This window comes from Dermacentor silvarum, chromosome 1 (assembly GCF_013339745.2).
Source record: "Dermacentor silvarum isolate Dsil-2018 chromosome 1, BIME_Dsil_1.4, whole genome shotgun sequence".
NCBI classification, from domain to species: Eukaryota; Metazoa; Arthropoda; class Arachnida; order Ixodida; family Ixodidae; genus Dermacentor; species Dermacentor silvarum.
The window spans coordinates 194,406,152-194,427,718 of NC_051154.1; the positions used below are offsets into that span (position 1 = coordinate 194,406,152).

Below are 21,567 nucleotides of genomic sequence, written 5' to 3' on the forward strand. Positions count from 1 at the left end.
AATTGCTTTCTCTCTTTCTCTCGTGGAGCACTTGTGGTATCCGTAGGAGCACGGTCAGATGGTTTCGCCTTGAATTTGAAATAACGTAGGTCTGTAGCCAGTTCTTAGTCTGTGCCTTAAGCCACTGTAGTGGGGTCGGATAAGACAGCAGGCTGTATAGTGGAGACGTCGGGACGAAATAGTGGGCAAGCGCTGGTACAGATGGCATCGTGGGAATTTTCAGACGGCGTGCATTATAACATTGGCACACCATTTAATCGACTGCGTTCAGCCAAGCCTGCGGTCTAAGTGTAGGAATGTGAGTTATGCGAGTAAGGCATGTGACAGCACGCATGACCCCTCGGTTGAGTGTTTCTAGTGTGACCCAGTGTTTTTTTTTTTTTTCTTTTTTGAGGCGCTAAATTGGATTATATACACCAGCCGTTGCTGTGAGGTGTACTTAACTAGAATGCTGAACATGCGCAAGAGCAGGCGCCCGCGTACCTTCTGGCAAAGCAGCGGATGAGGTGCATATTGTCCCCGCCGCCCCCCCCCCCCTTTTTTTTTTTTTTTTTTTTTTTTTTTTTTTACGGCGACCTGGACCAAACCAATGGAGCTGCAGAGAAGTGTGCTTTGTAGCTCGGGCTTGCTGCAGTGCGCTTTGCCAAGGCCTTGTATCCATGAACACTGACAGTGTTCTTTGAATTTGTTTGTTTGATTGTTCTATGTATTCCTTTGCGCAGGATGGAGGAACACGTTGACAAGGAGTACAAAAGCTATCTACGCAGCCGCGGCCAGACTGATCAATTAGCCAACGTCGACATCATTGCCGCTCTGGACCTGTACGCCGAAAAGAAGCAATGGAAGAAGTGCCTAGAAATGGCCGAGCAGCAGGGACAACAGGTATGACGCTGTGCAGCAGGGCACGGGCTCTCTGCAGGTCTTATAAGCAAGGGTGGAGCGTTAATCCGATGAGTCTCGTATGTTAAAGCGTGATTCAGTGCCGCTGTCTGTAGCGCTGTTATGGTGGAGGTTTTCGCGAGTGCTTCGCTTAAAAGCGCCCGCGAATCTGTAGCGCTGACGGATGCCGCGAGAGACCAACAACAAAGCCTCGCTTCGCGCCGCTTCCACTTCACTAGCTTTCAGCGTTTTTGTTTGTGCATCATTTTGTTTGTTCTTTCCTAAGTTGAGTAACGTATATTGTTGCGGGTTTCGTAAATTTGTGTGGTTGCGCATATACTACTCTGCATGGTGTATTTGAGGAACGGAGTATAATTATGTTTACAGAGAAAAGTAAATACGAATTGTACAGTGTGATCGTGCATGTTGCTTAACCTTATCAATGTACACGCGATACATGGTATATATATTTATGTTTAACATCCCGAAACAGGTCCCAGCGCCCTCCCGAAATGCGCGAGGTGATGTTGAAGAGTGTCTTCATTACTTCTTATACATGGCGTGCACGCTTTACCTTGGCTTCCTGCAGGTGCTGCACAAGTACGTGGCACTGTGTGCCAGCCAGCGAATCCGCGACGGGTCGCCACTTGACGCGCTGCGCCTGTACGCCGACTACGGAGCACCGGCCCTGGTTCAGAACTTCAACATCTACCGACACATCACGGCTAGCGTGTTCGCACTGCCAAACCTGTACGGGGCGCACGCGTACCGGACTTGGTCCGAACTCAGGGACGTCCTGCACGATCTCGTAAGCTGGCCATGCTCGCCGTACACAGCACCTTCGACATTGACTTCCACCGAGCGCGAGTACTGCTTTCGTGCCTGAGCTTGTGCTAGCGCTCACAAAAACGCTCGGAAAACGTTGCCCGTTTGGCGCCTCCCGAAGTGGCTCTAAGCGCGCAGCACCTCAAGAGAACACTCATGCTCTTATGAGCGCACATACTGCGAGATGGATAGATCGGCTAGCCGTTAAGCGTCCATCTCTGTGTGTTAGTTAGGCCGACCAGCGAGCTATTGACAGTAGGAACACAGGACCACGCAAAGATGAAAGCCTAGATGTAGATCAGGACAATATATGGCGCTTTCGCTGACGTTGTAGTGTAACCGACACACTGCGGCCACTCGTTTGCCGAGATAATGCGTCCCTGTTGACTCTGTGGCACGTGCGTCCCGAAAGATCAGCTGTACGCTTCTCTCTATCTGCTTCCTCGACGAAGGCTCACCTCTTCTGTTGTCTCCATCTACGTTGCATTTGAAGGCAACACGGAAGCGCAGAGGCTGTTCCTAGACCTGCGATTGCGATATACCTAAACTACTGCGCAGCAAGAGCGACGCTTCCGTTCTCAGTATTCTGAATCCGTTGCCCCATCGATGCCCAGAGTTTTGTAATACGTGCAGAGGGTGTCTACGAACGCGTACGCAAAATGCGTCTTGCCGTATAACAGCAGACGGCAATGGCCTGGCTCCCTTTTCCAGCATGCGCTCTATAGAGCATTTCTTGTATAGGATGTGTTGTGCGGGCTGCCTCTAGAGTACAATTATTTTCGCGGTCTTACATTACGGAAGTGGCAAAAGTCCAGTGAAACTAAATAGCTCAAGGCAAGTATTGGCCACGAGTAATTGTATACATGAAGCCTTCCGATTTGTGTTGCCAATTACCTCCCATACACATGTATGAGCGAAAATCTAATTCGCAACAAATCATCTCGCCAACGAAATCAGAGCGAAGATTTTTTAAAGGGCGTTTTATCCTCACAAGATAATTTGTTATTCTAAAGTAAGCGCCAAAACTATGTGCCTTACTCAGCTAGGAAAACTGCAATTCAGGAAGCAGCCCCCCCCCCCCCCCCCCTCCCTTTAGGCATACGCGAACAATAGAACTCGAGCACTTTACGTACGCGCCGCAGGGTGAATAAATGAAAATGTGTTGTTATATCGCTTGACCACTGAAGTGACGGGTGAAGGCAGTCGTATCTGGCTGTCTTTAGAAAATAGTTTTGCGAGTATACACGCCTCATGCTTAACAAAAAAGAAAGGAAGAAAGGAAGTGCTACTTATTGGTTGTCACCTCTCTCACATTCTCATGAGCCATTTGAGGTCTCTTTTTTATTTTAACGTTATTTTTTTCACCGACGCTGTGTGGTGTCATTTTTGCACAGGTGAAAAACCTGGAGACCAGCCATCAAGATGCCAGCGACTTCCAAAAGTTACTGCTTATCAGTAACTACTACGCCACCCGCTCAGCATGTCAGGGTCAGGAGACCCTGGCCGAGCACGCCATGAAGATCTCCGTGGCTCTGCTGCGGTACACAGAGCACATTCCTGCGGATAAGGCTTTCTACGAGGCGGGACTCGCCTGCAAGGCACGTCAATTCGTCGGCAGTAGTGACTTTATAGCGAGTTGTCTAGACACCACTATAAATTTTACGCCGCTCTTGGGATGTGGATCGACAATTTTCTTGTCTCCCTTGCTGCCGTTTTAAAGGGACGTTAAAGGAAAATATTAAGTCAGGCCAGGTGGAAACATTAAGCTTCTGTAATAACGAATTCCTCACTCGTAGCGTGAACAGAGCTTTAGTAAGCGAGAAAATGGTAAATAAGAGTGGCGCCACCTGTTGTGGAGTATGGTACTTCTCTCGTGTGACGCGTGGTGTGCCGTCAGAGCCTGGAGTGCTGCCCGCTAGCCGGGAGATGATATCTATAAACGTTGGTCGAGGCGGACGGCGGGCGGATGATGATAAGTGGTTCTTGAGGGAAAGGGAAAGGTTGGCGCTATCTTCTGCAGCCCTTGAGGGAGCACGGCTCAGCGCCAACGCGGGCGGTTCGAGGAACACCACCCGCGCTAGTTGAGAGAGGAGTAGATAGCGGCAGAGGTGGGGACGTGGAGGTTACGTCAGGGCCTCAATTTTGCCGCGGGTGATTCAAATTGAGGAGCGCCAGCAGGACGTTCGGTTGCATTTTTCTACGCAACTAAGTTGTATATTGGCGCCCAGAAAACGATGATAGCCCTCTAGACAGATAAGCTATCGAATTCACTCAGCATAATATTTTCCTTTAGTGTCCATTTAAAAATGCTAGTACATTCACAGTGCGTTCGCTAAGCGCTACCAGCAGGCAAGAACGGCTAGGATGCTGACAGGTATTCTCCGCTGTAGTATGTTGTGTGCGATGCCATTTACAGAGACAGTCGAAGCAAAAGAAAGCGCTGCGAGTAAGGGGCACTCTAGCCCGATCTCTTTTCCCTGTTGCAGAGGCTTAGGACTGGCCACTGTTGCATATCGCTTCGCTTGCGCAACGCTCTTGTTACTGAACCTGTTAATAATGTTAGTAATGCTCTTTTCCTTCAAACTCTATATATATACGTGCGGTACTTCAATCACACGTTGGAATAGACGCAAGCATTTAGTTTCGCTTCTTTGTACTACCACCTGATTACGTGTCCAGCACAGCGCGTCCACATGGTGGTGTTCTTGGGTGCAACATATGCGCATGTACATTCATCTTTGTAAAAAAAGTATACAGACAAAGCGCATGTGAACAGAACTGCGTACTGCCCACTTACGCAGCTTGCCATTTATGGCGCTCCGAAGCACTGGATATTGACTAAAACTTTCAACTGTCTCTGAGGTGTTGCAGAGCCAAGTACGCCCTTGATGACCCATGCACCATACATACTGCAAGTGTCTGTCATACGTGCGGTGACCTGCGTTCGTTTGACAAAGGCTGCACACTTAAGGGGGTATTGACATGATACTTTCAACCATTCACTTTCTTGCGTTAAATGAAGTTCCTGAACCTCTAAACCATAGAAACAATAGTGACAAGCCTCAGAGCGCCGTAAATAATGTAATATTAAAGCTTTTCTACACCAAATTTCGGTTTCATTTCCCAGTAAGATATATTTGTTGTGACTCATGACGTCACGATACAGCATGTGGTCACGTGGGAGCAGGACATTGCGACGTTCAGACACACGTTCCGGCTCCCTCGGTCACACCGTATGCCGCTACATCGGCTCTCACAACGAGTAGCAGCATACCAGGCGACCAAGAAAGCCGACGCGAGTACCAAAACGTCGCAGTGCCCTGCTCCCACGTGACCAAATGCTGTGTCGTGACGTCATGACGCAGTATCTTACTGGGAAATGAAACCGGAACTGGTTGTAGAGAAGTTGTTATAATAGATTATTTACGGCGCTCCGAGGCTTGTCGCTATTTTTTCTAGTGTTTAGAGGTCTAAGACCTTCATTTAGCGCAAAAAATGAATAGACGGAATATCATGTCAGTACCCCTTTAAGACCCATTCAGGAACAGTCATGTAGGTATCAGCCAGGACACTATCGTATACACGGTGTACGTTTAATGTCAAAACGTATGATACTGTAGCGACAATGGCGGTGTCTTGAGGATGGTGCAGCCGCTACGGTATCAAATGTGTAGTTTCGCGGAAGCCTTTCAAAGTCAAAACGTCCGAATCATGATTCATTGTTCTGTCTAATAATTTAGACACAGCCATCGTTATTTATTAAAGGAAAACTCGCTATCCACACGAGAGTAGCCGCGACGCTACAAAGCCCCCATAGGGGCTTCTCAGAAAGAGAGCTTCGTAGTTGAAAAAAAAAAAAAAGAATTCGTCCAAGCCCGGAGATCGAACCCGGGATCAACGCCTTTCCAGGGCAGTCGTTCTACCATCTCAGCTCACCAGGAGGCTAAAAGCGCAATACCAAATGAATCGACAACTATAAGCGCGAAAATACTGCATATAGCAAATGCGTTCCGTGGAAATCCTCAAGCTGTGTGAAGTTTTCATGAAAGGAGTAATTCGTCATCCACGAAAATTAGTAAGAGGTAGCAAAAGTAGCAAGGAAAGCGACATGAGGGTTAGGGACACGTAAAACTTGTTTTACAGCGAAGCTGTTAAGGGCTCACTCTTCGATGGTCGCGTCCGCCAATAGAAAAAAAAAAAACTCTAATTGGCCGTATGCTGTATGTGCGAGTGAAAGCGCGCGAGGGATGCGCGCTTTCACGGGGAGCGAACGCACGGCGGTGAGCAAATGCGACTTCCCAGTGGAAGGAGAGCGGTGGGCGAGGAGGGCATCGAGGCACCCTAGAGTCTAGACTGTGCGTGTGCGTGCCCGCTCTCCGACTGCGACGCATGCGCGCAGCCCTGCCCACCTCTGTCGCCTGTGCCGCCGACTCTCTCTGGGCTCTCGCCCACCTCTCCCCTAACAGTGTCGACAAGTAGTAGTAGAAAACGTTTATTCACACAGAAAATAAATACGGAGGAAAATGTACATCGAGTGGAGTCTTCATTTCAAGACCCCAGTGGCCTTGGCTGCCGCTCTCGCCTGGATTACCAGTCCGCGCTGGGTTGCTAGGTCGGGGCTGGACAGAGTGGCCTCCCACTGCTCCTCCGGTTGTTGTGTTTGTATGTCTGGCGGTTTGGGGCCTGTACACCCCCACGTGACGTGGTAGGCGCTGGGTCGTTCGTTGCACCATGGGCATGCGTCTTTGTAGTGTTCTGAGAAGATAATGCTGTATTTGTGTAAGTTGGGGAAGGTGTTGGTTTGGAGCTGTCTCCAGTCCCGTGCTTCCTGTGCATTTAGCCCCTTGTGTGGTGGGGGGTAAAGCTGACGTTGTTTGCGCAAGTGTTGAAGTCGCGCGCCGTAAGCCGCGGGTACGGGGAGGGTAGTAGTGGGATCGAGGATTGTGGCCGCTCGGTTTGTGTGACCTCGAGCTAGCCTGTCCGCGGCCTCGTTACCCTCCAGCCCCGAGTGCCCCGGAGCCCACGTGATCTGATGTTTGAGCGATGAATTTCTAGCCAATGGATTAGTCGTGAACCTAGCTAATTTCTGAGGTATTCTGCCTGCAAGAAGGAGCCGACACGCCGCTTGGGAGTCGGTTATTACTTGAAGTTCTCGGTTGGTCGCGTCCCCGTACTGAACGGCCAGCACGATCGCCGCAGCTTCCGCTTCTGTGACGGTGCAGTGCGGGATGGAGATGCTGGAGACTTCTTCGTAAGAAGAGTCCACCACCACGGCTGCTGCTGCGTTCGATGCATCCTTATATAGGGCGGCGTCCACGTACACCGTCCTCGGGCTCCGTCCCACTGTGCGTTTGAGGTAGTCCACTCGGGCGTTTCTTCTGCCTTCGTTGTGGGATTGTGACATATTTTTTGGGAGCGGGGCCACGTGTACTCTGGCTCGGTACGATGTCGGAATGTTTGTGGTCGACTGGATGGCGTCAAGGTCCGCCGGGTAGCCGATGCGCTTTAGGATGTGTCGGCCTGTCGCTGTGGACAGGAGGCGTTCTCTCTGGGTCAGGAGGACCGCCTCCTGAATTTCCTCGAACGTGTTATTTAGTCCCAAAGCTTCCAAGCTGACGTTGGATGTGTACGGTGGGAGACCGAGGGCGTTCTTGTAGGCTACGCGTATCATCGCATTAACTTTGTTGAAGTCTGCTCGGAGCAGGGTGAGGTAAGGGAGCCCGTAGGAAAGGCGGCTGATGACCAGTGCCTGCACCAAACGGATCGTGTCCTCCTCCCGCATGCCTTTTCTGTTTCTGGCCACCCGGCGGATCATCTTAGAGATCTGCTGTGTTGTAGTCTTGAGCAGTTGGAGTGTGTGGTTGGCCTTTCCGTCGCTCTGCAGCCAGAGGCCCAGGATCCGGATGAGTGGTACCTCCCGGATTGGGACCCCATGTAGGAGGATGTTTAGGTTGCCTGGCGATTTGTAGTGATGTCCCTGTATGCGGATCACTTCGGATTTGTCGGGAGAGCAGTGGAGTCCACATCGAATGGCCTCTGTTTCGACGCAGATTGCTGCCGCTTGGAGTGTGTCTTCCTTCTCGGCTAGAGAGCCGGTGTTTGTCCAGATCGTAATGTCGTCCGCATACAGGGTGTATCCGATGTTCGGAACCTGCTGCAGAGCCCTTGCGACGCCGATCATGGCGACGTTGAATAGCCGGCTGCACTCAAAGCACAACGAAAGCGGCGAACACAGCTGAAAATCTCATCAGCGGGTCGAGCGCGTCGGCTTTTATACTTGACTCTTTCTCTACGTATGAGTCATCGAAGGTTCCAGAGTAATCGCTGGTGTCAGCGTGTCTTCCAGAAAATACTACACAATTCGCGTCGCGCATACATGCAATCAGATTACGCAAGGTTCGGTGACAATTAACAGACAGCCGATACAACCATCGATAACATTCGAGAAAATTCCGATACGTGCGTCCTACACGGAGCGATAACATTTGTTAGACAGTGAAACGTATATTCACCCGAGAAAAATTAACGAGCACACGTTTTTAGTATAATTTTTTTTTTTCATTTAGTCGCAATTCTGCCGAAGGTATGGATATTGTCTGTAATCAGAATCCTTATTCGAACTGCAAGAAGCTTACACCTATCTCCTATACCTTAGTGCATGCGAAAAAAAAAATTATCAATTTGCTCGGCATCCACTGCACCGTTCTTGATGGGGTTTGTTGCCTTTTGAACTAAAACTTTCAAATGATCAAAGTGTGGGAAGCAGAATGTTTATTAAGTTGTCAATCTTTTTATACAAATATCGTTAAAGTAAAACAAAAGGCAAGCATCAAATTTAACTAAGTACTAAACAAAAATGTCACATATTTTATACTGCAATCATTTGTATACTTGGATATCCGCAGTGCGCAAAATTGATGTATTATACACTGCTCTGAAAGACACCCATAATTTCTTAGCAGGAATTTTCCAAAATTTTCGTAAACATTGTAAATATTTCTTCTAAGCTGTACATTGATATATAACATTTTTCCGCTCGAGATGCTCTAACAGATGCAGTTCACACAACTGCGATATCTGTTTTTAAAGCAGATTTAAAGATTTCTAAGCTTTGTTCCGTTTTTTTTTTTTTTTTTTTCCTTTCACGCGCTCTCTTTCGTGGGTCTCCGCAAAAGTGTCTGAAATCATAATTCTGCTGCACATGGTTGCTTTAAATAAGCATTCTCTCTTCAATGCAACAAATTTAGACGTCACTATCAGACGCGAACTGACGCCGTTGCGTCAGTGACCGCGGTGTCGGTGTTTTATTGGTTAGATATCAAGGCACCTTCAGCAAAATAGTCGGCACCGCGTCAGGTCGAAGAATTGGTTTCATCCTTGGCACTCAAACTTCTGTTCCGTTATGTGCCCGTAGTCTCTCACGGTGAAATGAGGCTAAAAGTGAAGCTCGGACACAGTGCAATCAGTGCCGACGAGCATATCAAGTCTGCACCCATTTCTCTCCCACGCAAGTCGTCGCTCTTCATCTCTGGGAGCTTTAAAAAGTGAGCAATTGCGGCCTTGGCCCGTGCGAGCGTACCCAGCCTTGCACCCAGGTGTATAACCGAGATTTAAACGCTACTCCCCCCCCCCCCCTTTTTTTTTTTTTTTGAGTCACCAATGTGCGGCAAAGCTCGCGCGCGCGCACGCACACAGCCATCACAGGCCGGAGCGCGCCCGCTTGCTTCAAGAGTGGGCGACGCCAGCGCCACCGCTACTTTCTCCAAAAAAGGGGACGCGGTATGCAAGGCGCGCCGGCTTCGGTCGCGCCACTCAATAGTTCTAGTACACTCTAGCCGTTGCGTCACGTAGCTAGCGTTTTGACAGCGGTTGTGTGCGATCACACAAACAACGCGCACAACTGTTGTCGATGGCGGCGGCGCTTTGCCTGCGTTCGTACCGAACGCGCGCGGCGTTGGTGACGTGTTTAAGAAGAACGTGCCAACTTTTGCCGTACACCCTATGGCGGTGTACCGTAGCGACCATAAGGCCATGGTCCCTGCGGTCACTAAATAAATGAAAACCACCGGATCATATATATTTCTCATTCTCTAATAGTTGAAATTACCAATTACACTATCACATCTCAATAGTCATAATGCGAAATACATAATTACCACCATAGTGCAGCTTCGCTGGTCTTCCATCTCCACTCCAGTGGAAGGGCTGACAGTTTTTTTTTTTTTTTTTTTGTCTACTTTCCGTGATCGTAGTAAATGAAAACACGACGCTTCGAGAAACAGCATCTCGGTGACATTAATTACACTTTACGTTTTTCAGACGATGAACAAAGAAGGAATGGCTTTCGTTTTCTGGAACCACTATTTGGATATTTGTGAGGTACGTTGCCCAAAGATTGAGCACTCAACGCATGCACCCGTGCACAACTGAGTGTCAGAAAGTACCACTCGTGTGCCATTCACGTTTGTTCTCTTAACTCGACGATATGTCACGAGCGCCACTTGTACCAAGGAACATTATAGACCACTTCATCCGACCTATAGTCCGAGATAGAAGATCATTGTTTTCTGCTTACAGCACAACCAGAACTATAATTGAAAGACTGAACAATCAGTCTATAATTAAGGATTGGTGCGGTACGTTGAAGAAAATCAATAATCAACACGTCTATTCTTCAATAATCGTGCCCTAGAAGCACACACCGGTCACACCTTGTTAATTCATACATTGGTGAAATAGGTATCTACAGTGACACGCGTGTCTAATACTGGTAGACTTTGATAGATTTTCCGCGTCCTGTTGCTTCGTTTTCACTGAAATTTCGCAACAAGATTGCATATTCGGGATCGCATCGTTCAATAAAGCAATTGGTCTTGTGGCTTGCCTGGTTCGCCCGGACAGCTCGTTTCTCCCATGGCGAGGTGCGCTTACGGCACTGATATCACATATTTTTTTTTTAATCGACGAGGCAAGCGAAGATAAAATTGCTTTATGAACGGCGGGGACAAAATATGTGATTTTGTTGCAAGGTTATATTTATGTTCAAGAGAGTGTGCAAGCAAAAAAAGAAAGAAAGAGAAAGCAAAACGTCACATTGCTGGTTATTCTAGTGCAACCATGTTAGCAACAAGTTTCAACGCTGAGGTTCGCAATCAGAGTGAATTTCGTGCTCGCTTTTTGGTGAAAACTTGCGAGAAAAATATCCAAGCGTTCCTTTGCGATCTACAGCTTTTTATTGCAAGTTTTAATCACTAGTATGGATGCGCAGTTTATCTCAACTCGGTTTGCCACTCGTTAACACTCGTTAACACTCGATAACACTCGTTAGACTGGGGATTGCAGGAGAAATAGTTATTGAACTTTCCATCCATGTTTCCTGGAATCAATTCAACTTCGTCACAAGCGTGCACGCACGGGAAAAAAATAAAAAGAAAGGAAGCTGTTGATAATCATCTATTTACTTTACAATCCCAGGCCATCGAGGAAGGGTCGCTGGACACGCTAGATCACTCCGACTTCCAGAACACCGACATCCCGTTCGAGATTCCTCTTCCCGAGAAGATGTTTCTCGATGTAAGTGTTGTGCTCGTCACAGACAACGAACCACACGCTATAGTTGTTTCAGCCTGCTATGTTATAATAATACTGGAGTGTAGTGTCTTGTTTTATACAAGCCTTATGAACATAATTATTACTTAACCTGAAGAAAACGTGGATTCGTGCGAGCTTGTCGTTTTATGTTTAAACTTTATTTGTCTTCTTTCTTGGTCGGTGTATGATACGTCATGTCTAAGGTTCACTTTACTTTTGCTGTTGAGCAGTCTGAATAACTATAGCAGGAACGAACATTACTGCATTTAGTTGCGATATAAAGCAGACTTCGCTCCAGATAGCACAGCACGTTTCCGTAGAAGTGAGGCCGCGCGCTATTGTGACTCGGTGTCGGGGACGAGAGACGGAGTCTTGAAGCAGGCGAAGATAAGACGAAAGCTTTATACAATATGTACAAATATATACATATATAGCAGGTAATAACTGGTAATAGCTGCCATTAGCTGGTGATAACTGGTAAAAGCAGTAAGAGCGCACCAGACCGACGGGGCGGCCGGTGGCGACTCTCCGTTAACAATGGGCCGGTTCTTCCTTAAATCCCCTTGGCGGCGACTCCTCGTCGACAGGACCCAGACGGGGCGGTTGCTGACGCACCCGCGTCGTATTGTGTCGTCGCGTCCCCTTGGCGACTCGTCGACAGGACCCAGAGGGACGGATGGCGATGATGGCCGGTGCTGCTTGCAATTGCCCGCGACGAATCCATTCGACGCGGATACGGAGTTCCTGTCGCCTCGATGATAGGGTTGGCACGTACTATGGCACAACAGCGCGCGGTTCCGTTTAAGACAAACACGCCGGCTTTCTTCAGAAGTCACTCTGACTCAAGGAAAAACGTATCGCCCCAGCTTTCGGCAATGGTTCCAAGCTTACATAGCTACCTAAAATACGCTGAAGACCAGCGTCATCCTGTCAACCTCCCGTTGTTTCGGTACGCCCTTTATTGCTGGTCTACTCGTTGAATCGTGTACCAAATCACCCTATTCTCCACTCTTTCTTCATTGACTTGAGACTGCGACTGAAAACGAAAGAAAATATGCCATGCCACTCGAGTGGCCTGTGCCTAGGCAGCCTAGTTTTCTAAAGTTGCACATATGCACATCAGGCGCCATGTAACTCCGACCCTTCGATATTTTGTACTCGTTAACGCGCAACAGACAAAAAAGAACGGCCTTGAAATTTGGTACCTTAGCATAGGAAAGTCATCGTTCCAGCCCAGCAATAAGTCACATATCGCCTATTAGATAGACGAGATTCAAACGCGATGACGCAGCGCGCTGTTCCGGCCATCGACGTGCCCGGAGTGCGCGTATTCATTGATGCGTCCCGCAGGAGGCCCAGCACGAGGAGGTCAAGGAATGGGTTCTAGCCATAAGCATGAACCAGGGCGTAGAGCAGGCGCTGCCCGCTGATGAACAAGGCTTCTACGAGGCCTCGCTCGAGGGCCCCAAGGGCACCCTGCGCGCTCTGCCTTGCCTGATCACCGGTACGTGCTCAAGCCTCCCTTTCGTACACGTGCGCACGTATACAGAGCTCTCGAGGTACGCAATGGACATGACACCGTTTACATGACTACAGAGATAACGCATTTAGTTGATAAGGGGCAAAGACGTCAGTCTGAGATACACTCCTCTATCCTGCTAATCTGTTCTGAGGGAAAGCGCGAGAAACAGCACAAAGAAAGGGACAGTAGAGTAAGACGGCGAGTGTTTACACAGAAGATAATGCGAATAAATACAGGCACAGCACAGATAATAGGAAACGCTTTCATTCACTGCATATATATATACATACATATATATATATATATATATATATATATATATATATATATCATAAGAAGCCAACAAACACTGACACCAAGAACAACGTAGGGGAAATTGCTTGCACACAGTAATTGAATTAACGAAAAGATAAATTAATGGAAATGAAAACGGATGAAAAAACAACTGTCCGCAGGTGGGGAAAGAAACCACGTCTTCGCATTACGCGTGCGATGCTCTCACCATTGAGCTACCGCGGAGCCGTTTTCTCATCCGTTTTGTGGGGTATTTATGTTTTACAACTAGAACTAACTCTGGTAGTGTTAGCCAGCGCCACCACTCACTGGTGTATAGCTCACTGGTATATATATATATATATATATATATATATATATATATATATATATATATATATATATATATAATATGCGTTGCTGAGCATGTTGTGGGCGCCACCGTGCACAGCGTCCCGTGCATGCGGCGAGCAGGTCAAGCGCAGGAACAGAAACTGCGAGGACTGAGGAGAGCGCCGCGATGCATACGCCGTATAGCAGGTATAGGTACGCGCCTACAGCTATGTCTACTAATCAAGCGTGTGTAACTTGAGTACGCTATATGTAATAAAACAGCTTGGGGCAACTCGTTACGGGCCACGTCCACTGCAAGCAGCATACTTTGAAGCGTACCGTGCGAAAAATACAGAGGGAAATTTATTTGTATATTGTAATTGTGTGTTTCATCTGGAACCATGCGTAAACAAGACGCAGAGAGACAACAGATTCCAAACGTGAAAGAAGGAACACTACAGGTGAGGTCCTTGAGCCCGCATACTTTCAGAAACTGCCTCGGAGGAAAGAGCTAGTCGACATCATGGAACGTCGAACGTTCGAATTTTTAGGATGACCGTTTTTCCGTCACATATACTGCCTTGCTGTAAAAGTAGGTGAGTCTCGGCCAATATATTCGATATATCCCGAAATTCATTTTGTGCAATAATGAACAGTGCGCAATAAAGCACGGACTCGTTAATTCAGTAAAACGAAGCCATACCATCGCTTCGCATTATCTGTGTGTTCATGTTCTCTTCTGTGTCCTCGTGTTGCTTGCGCTACACTATAGTATTCCAAGATGACAAACCAACAAGCCCGCCCGCATTGCGACACTATAATAGTTTCCTGCTTATTGAACATCCACTGCAACGCGCAGTGGATGTTCAATTGCAAGTGAGCATGCACATCAGTAGGCAATGTCGCCAGTGGAAAAACTTTCTCTTCTCTCTCGCTTTCCCTCAGAATTGGTTATTTTTATAGATTTCTTTTTTGAGGCGCAATCTTCGGTACAGATACACCGCGGAAGAGGCGCGCACAGTGAAGTCTAACCTGTGTATTGCAGGTGTTTGCAAGGACGTTGGTAGACGGAGGATACATAAATGGTGCCCTTTCTGTAGCGCAACAGAAGGGTTATGATGGCAAGTATACGTAGACCCTCATTGGTTGCTTCGCAAAGCAGGCAGTGTATGGGTAGCGAGCGAAGGCCCCAAGTGTGACACAAGCACGTACACATTCACTTGAAAACACTTAAGTCGATAACTGCAAAGAAATGCGTTTAGTGAAAAGCTAACTCCATTTATGATGACGCACCGCAGCTTGTGACACGTATATTTTGCGAGGTATCGCCACGTTTTTACTAGAACATGCTGCACTACCCAGCGCATCACTTGTCGCTGACCATTTCAGGGTACCCTGTGCTCCAAAACAAACTCCAGTTTCAAAAACCTGGGATAGTCTGCAACAAGGACGATTGGAACAAATTTCTGTTGGCTACAAAAGTGAGTGACAAGCTTCGAGGCCCGAGAATGGCCTACCCTATTCCATTTTGTGTGTATTCCTTATTTACATTCATTTCACAAAGCCATATATGGTGGCTTCAATATGACCTCACGATCCAAGCAGCTTTTCGCTGTGCTAATAGTTCATTAGCATTTCACCTTGTTGAAACTGCAAAACCGCATCACTAATACGCAGAGCAGCCTGATCCAAACGCAGGAAATGTAGGCTGTGGTGGATATATGCAGCCGTAGTTTCCTCCAATAATTACTAGAGGGAACGCTGGCGCTGCAATTGTTCAGTCACCATGGGAATGATGGGTATAGTACATGGATTTGTCCGATCTTCGTGCTTGCTGATTCAGACATTATTGCGGCTTCGTTTATTACGCTTCATCTGCCTTCATTGTCCGAAATTTCAGAGCAATCTAATACTTGTCTAAGTGCAGAAGACTCTGCGAACACGCGCAATCGCTATAATTGCAGCGGTTCAGCCTGTCGAGGTGGCCAAATCGAAGCGCGCCAATTAAGCATCTCGACTCTCAACGCGCTGGCTTGCCCGCGAGAAATTCATAAGGGCGTTCTATGCCGCTCGTCGATGCATGCGTCCGCGGCGTAGTAATAGTTTCAATATCGGGATTCTGAACTAGAGGTCCTGGGCTCGAATCCTACCGTCGGAGATGGCTAATGATGTTTATTAGATTATTTATTGTGCAGTACTTTGTTGTAAATGACGAGTTTACCATGTCACGATGCCGTTTGAAAGCCAGAAGGACGACGTTTAGGCAAATCCATCATTCTCCTGCTGGCTGAACCGCCCCGCTTGTAGCTCCCGTATATAGACACTGTAGCGCCACAGTTGCCCCTAGTAATTACTGTTTGAAACTCTATGTATGCAGCATGCTACGCGTGTATAGGCCTTTATTTTTTTTTTCGATTTGGCTGACCTTCATTGATTTGGTGAACCAGCCCGGTGTGAGTGCCGTTCAGAGTGCAGCGCGAATTCACGCCGCACGAATGGAGCGCGGCATGTAGTTGCGCGTCTCGTGGCGTGGCCCAAGCAAATCGAGAAAAGCACGGCGACGGACGAGCTCTGTCGTCTGCGCTGCATCAGGCATCCAGTCTTTGCAAGGCAACCTCCTTTGACGCCGTTCTGGCCCTTCTTTCACACGGGGAATCTCGAGAAATGCGCACATCGCGCGTTGAATCCGGGGAACAGCACGCCGCGTACGTGGCACTGTTCGGGGTATATATATGTTCGAGTGCCGCCGTCGAAGTTTTCTCGCGCCCGTGCCGCATTCTGCTCGCCGTAAATGATGTCTTTAGTTCTCGATACCCGGAAACAACACTGTCTCTCACACAAACATACACACACACGCTATCACGTGCATGGGTGCTTTTCCCACGATTCCTTTTTTTTATGACAGGCATTAAGGCTGCCACGTGACGCTTCCTCCTAGTTTTCTTTTCTTTTCTTTTTTTGGGGGGGATGGCGCGGTACAGTGAAATATTCAAGGGATCAGCAGCATAGAACATTATTTTTTGGGGACACGCAAGCGCGCTTCTCGCTGCCCGCGCTCATCCCGCCAGCGTTGTGACCGTGAGTGCATGCTCGTTGTCATCGAGTGTACTCATGTTCATGAGTCCGGGCGCGCGTTTTAACTACTAAGCTGTCTATGCTGCACTGTCCATAAAACTACGACCCTTGCTTGGTTTAATATTCTAATACCTTGTTATCGCTCTCAATGTTTCGCTCAAGCCAGAAAGAGAAAGTCGCTAGAACGAAAGGAATTCAGCCAGATCGTGCACGACCTCTGTGGTTCAAACAATCATCTTGGCATCGAACTTGTAGCACGCCTTCTTATTTTTGTAACAATAAACGGGATTCATTTATGTTTGTGCAACAATAATCACATGTTGTCTGCAACGAAAAGCTGGCACTTCCAAAGTAGCGAGTGCAAGAGAATCTTGAACTCGTTTTTAACTAGCGAAGCCAGATCAAAGAGTGCGCTTCACTGTCAAATCGAGGTCGAAAGTTCTGCACTGCAAGTGTATAACCAACTCGAAGATGGCGTCATAAACGCAGTGTTTTCGAAAAATTATGTGGTGAAGCACACTTGAAAAACTCCAGTATCTCATTGTTAGCAGATTAAATTATTGTGCGCATTCAGAAAAAGTGGGTCATCCTTGCTGTAGTTAAAAAAAAACAACAACAGCTGATTGCTCAGCCACATCACCAGTGGCAGTCAAGAGCATCACTGCCTCCTGCAAACCAGATTCTCTGCCATCTGTCGTGCTCCCGCTTTCGCATTTCTTTGCGTCCGCGTGTGATTGGGGGAGTATACCGACAGAGAAATAAAGTGAAACGGGGCCGAGGTGCTTGACTCAGCAAGAGTAAGCCATCTTGAATTGGGACACACACCAGCCTGTCATCATTGTCTCAACAGATAAAACTGCAGTGGTCCTTTGACGCAGGTCACACATGCAGGTTAGCCACGGTTGCCCTGGGCATCAATTATGGCCAGACTTGTGCATAACTAATTACATGCAGTTAATTACTGGTAATCGATTACATTTGCTTTGCTCGGTAACGCTCACTTTAATTCAATTTACTTTTTTCAGTAACCAATTACATGTAACCAGTTAGCGACGAGACAATCTGCAACAAATGACGCAGCTTTTAGAACCTTTATTTGGCCAAAACTATAGTAGAACGCCAGAGGCTGCGCCATGCAGCAGTTTCTCAAATGCATTATGTTCAGACAGGCAAACCTGGAGGTACAGTATTTGTTTCCTCATCCTCATCTTGCACCAGATGTTCACCAACCAATTGAACAGGTACTGGAATGTCTCGTTAGCCAAGGCCACTTAGGACGTTAGAGCCAGGAAATCACATGCGGCTGATTTTTTTAGCTTTTCATTGGCCCAATCGTGAGCGTTTTTCTCCAAGTCCCAGCAACAATGAAGCGCTGCGCGTTATAGAGGACGCTCATGCTGAGTAACCACAATCTTGTGAGCGAGATCTATAAGCTCACCCATCTATCACCCCAGCGCGCACATCAAGGGAACTGGCTAAGCTGCCTGTCTTTCCCACTTTTTCCTCTTCGAGCAAGTTTTAACGAGCAAGTTTTAAGTGTTGCTGCTGATGTATTCACAACAAACAAAGAGGGATAATGAACGACGAAGTTTTTTAGAAAGCAATTGTTAGTGCAGGCAAGCAATGTATGGAGGGCTGCAGAGGACGCACTGAGAAGTGACAGGTCAGTTCGTGCTGTTTACTGTATCTATATGCAATGATAGTAAAAGTTCGGAGGAAAGTAACGTAGAAGCAATCGATTATTATTGTGTAATTCGTCAATTGCTTTAGTGTACAGTAACGGTAACTGCAATCAATGACAGTTTTTAATGAAGCAATTGTAACTGTAATCGGTTACTTTTTTTCTGTAACGTGCACAAGTCTGATTAAGGCCTACGTACTGCAGTTATGCTGCTGCACAAACAACGTAACTATACATATAAGTACTTTCTAACTAAGGAAATAAATGTGGCAATATACTTTTGCGTATCTGAACAGAACTGCGGTTGAGTTAGCCATGATGCAAGCAAAATTCTAAAGTTTATTATAGTTTATTAATTAAGTTTATTATAGCGCTGTCCTGTGTCTCTGTCACGTCCCTGTCTTTTCTAAATTGCGCTATAGGCTTAGCCTTTATTATACTATTGCCCTTCCTTTTTCTATGATTGTTACACTTATTTAAATATTTAGGGGGTGAAAACTGGGCCCTGTATTCGAATCAACAATAACGGAGGAAACAGGGGGTTTTCTAGGTGCACTCTTCCAGAAGTTAGTTTTGGGTACTGCGATAGCAATTATAGGGACGCCGTCGTCGCCGCCGGTGCATGCGCGGCACGCGCGCGGAGTATTACAGGCAGAGTGTGCACTCAAGTTAGAGAGCACACACGGAGTGCGTTTGGCTGCAAAATCAATGAAACGAAGTGAACGCACCGCGAACGATATACGCTCAATCTTCTCGGGGACGGAGCCAGGACATCGTTCTGCCTTCCGCTGCTGGCATGAGCGTTGTGCGCGCGCACACTATATAAGTATACACCAGAGTTACTGCTGAGGTGCAGCGTGTATTCACTGCTGTGAGCAGAACAGGCAGAAAACGTCAAACCAACGTTATGTAATATTTCACTGTGCGCTGACTAACGCGGACGGTTTCCCGTCGGTCTCGTCTCGTGCGCGATATAAAGGTGCGACGCCTGCAAGGCCACTGGCGGCGCTCATCACCGCGCCAGCGTTGTCTGCGAGCACGCTGCTCCTCCCATGCCCAGCAGGAGTTGCCTTGCGTGCTGCGTCGCGCCAACATGTCGCGCCCGCGTGTAGTTAGAACACCGTCCGAGAAGCTCAAGCGCAACGATAAACCTCGCTATCGCTGTCAATGCTTCGCCCTTCGTGTGAAGCTGCCTATTTTATTTACGCGAAAGCATCAAATGGCCCCTAATTGAGCCAGAAAGCCGGCGTCGTCTGTAGCAACGAAACGGCACCTAAATTCTCATTGGCTGCGACGCCGCGTCACGGGCGCGCTTCGGCGGAGCAGAGCGGCCGAATCGGAACACCTGCTGCCGCGATAGCGCGCCAGGTGTTGCGTGAGGGGAGAGGGCATCGCCGCGACGCCACGTCACCAGCGTGTCTCGACAGAGCAGATACGGTGACACCGCGTGCGGACGCTGTTCTCTGGTTGCCTGTGTTATCCGTGCGTTCCTTGTCCGCGGCAGCTCTCGTCTGCGTTCTAACTGCGCCTCAAAAAGTCAAAACGCGCCAAGCGTCTCAACGTGCTCGCTTGCCCGCGAGGAGTTCATAACACGAAGGACCGCTCAGCGGCGTTCAATTGGACATTAATGCTTTCGCGTTCATAACTCATAACAAGTGCGTAGGTGTCCTCGGATTTTTTTATCAGGAATGAATTAACAATTAAGAAATGGCCCTCTTCTTCTGCAAGCCAAAATAAACTGAAATCAGGTTAAAGCGATATCATATACTGTTTTAAATGACAATAACCAATGAGTTTGCGAATAGTTGAGTTTAGCCAAGCTTTTGAAAACAGTGCAATTAAGATAATCACTTTTTTGCAATGCATTGCGAGCAGTGAGCTGTCAGTGTGTGAAAACTAAAAGAATCTGGTCAGGGCTCAAGACATACGCAGTAGGTAGGATCGACTTCCGACACCAGCATCAGCTTAAACTCTGCCACAACTCCGTTGCCGTTCCACTTAGCTTTGTCACACATTGTGCAAATTTAAAGAGGCTATCTTTTTCCTGCAAACTGGAATGCCAATGCATGAGTCTGCGAGTTTTTATGGGCAACTTGTATAAGCAACTGTAGCACATCTATGCTCAGGTCCCTGACTTAGATTCCTGTGCTATGTAACTCTGCAGTCTGAAAACTACATTTTCTGACAGTAACTTTTAGGAAGAATAAATTGGCTTTTACACATACTTTATAGAACTTTATCAGCCTATCTGTGTGCATCCACCTACTGCAGAAAAAATGCACATAAGTTTGTAGGGAATGCAATGAGTCTTATGTCAACCTTGTTTCAATCTCCCACTTGCAGCTATCACGCAGTGCAGAATGTCAAGATGTCCTGAAGTTCATCACGGAATGGGCTGGAGGCGCGCCAAACCTCAGCTATTCTTTCCAGTAGATAGATCGCATAAATACTTTGCAAATGCTTCGCCAGGAACATCAAGTGAAACAACCTTTTGCAATTTGGTCATACAGTGCCGCTGTACGCAAATGAGGTACTGAATATTGTCTGGAATGAAGAGTCAGTATCACGTCAAAAAAATGACATCCTGATGTGGAGAAATTAAATGCAACCCGAAGCAATTGCCTCTTTTATTTCAACAGATTTCTGAACATGATTACCAACAAGAAGCAACAAAGCAAGAAATTTAAGATCTATTGGTACAGGGATGAATTTTTTTGTTATGACAGGCTCAAAATGCCACAAATGTGTCGGCACTTGGGCAGATTTTGCACTTTTTCTCCCCCTTTGCAGAGACGTGTGCATAAAGACATAAAAAAACACTTCAGCTAGTTTTCATCATGTATCAATGCGAAAAAGCTAAATTTGTAATTGGCCCCGGATCTTTTAAGAATTTGCATTGTGGAGACAACTTAGACCCCCGTCTCCAGTTTACGCGCGACTTGGTTTATTCGCCCTGGGCGATCGCTGAGGACACGCCATTTCCCCCTTATTTCGCGTAGTGTACAACCATCTATATACCTAGTGCACGTAGTTCCTGGATCCCGCAACACGTGTATAAAGGAAGAAGTAGAAGCACAAGCGGCGGTGTTCACACCTATCAAGGATGCGGTGGCTCGACCATTGTGCCTCATTCGATGAACCTACCAGCCTGCGTAAGCTGTGGTACACATACAGGGCTATGGCAGGCAAACCAAAGTCAACCAACACCACTTGCAATGTCATGCTGGCAACTGGGGACTCGGCCGACGAATTCGAACAGAATGCCGCTCAAGCGTTCTTTCCCCAGCCACCGACAGACCCAGATGCCAGTATCTATACCAGATCTGAGGTGCATTCTGAGACAGGCATCAACTTGCCTTTATCCTTGGCTGAACTCGACTTGGTGAAT

At 47.5% G+C, this 21,567-nt stretch overlaps 1 protein-coding gene across 1 annotated transcript in view; it reads left to right on the forward strand.

The window, feature by feature from the left end:
* The window catches only part of LOC119436261 (intraflagellar transport protein 172 homolog), a 73,361-nt gene extending 52,575 nt beyond the window's left edge, over positions 1-20,786 (forward strand). Inside the window, exons 32-39 of the mRNA XM_037703062.2 lie at positions 723-882; positions 1,469-1,687; positions 3,099-3,302; positions 10,024-10,083; positions 11,179-11,277; positions 12,646-12,799; positions 14,813-14,904; positions 20,523-20,786. Coding sequence (XP_037558990.1) covers positions 723-882; positions 1,469-1,687; positions 3,099-3,302; positions 10,024-10,083; positions 11,179-11,277; positions 12,646-12,799; positions 14,813-14,904; positions 20,523-20,612 — 1,078 coding nt within the window. The 3' untranslated portion in view covers positions 20,613-20,786. The remainder of the gene's footprint in view (positions 1-722; positions 883-1,468; positions 1,688-3,098; positions 3,303-10,023; positions 10,084-11,178; positions 11,278-12,645; positions 12,800-14,812; positions 14,905-20,522) is intronic.
* Positions 20,787-21,567: the final 781 nt, after the last annotated feature.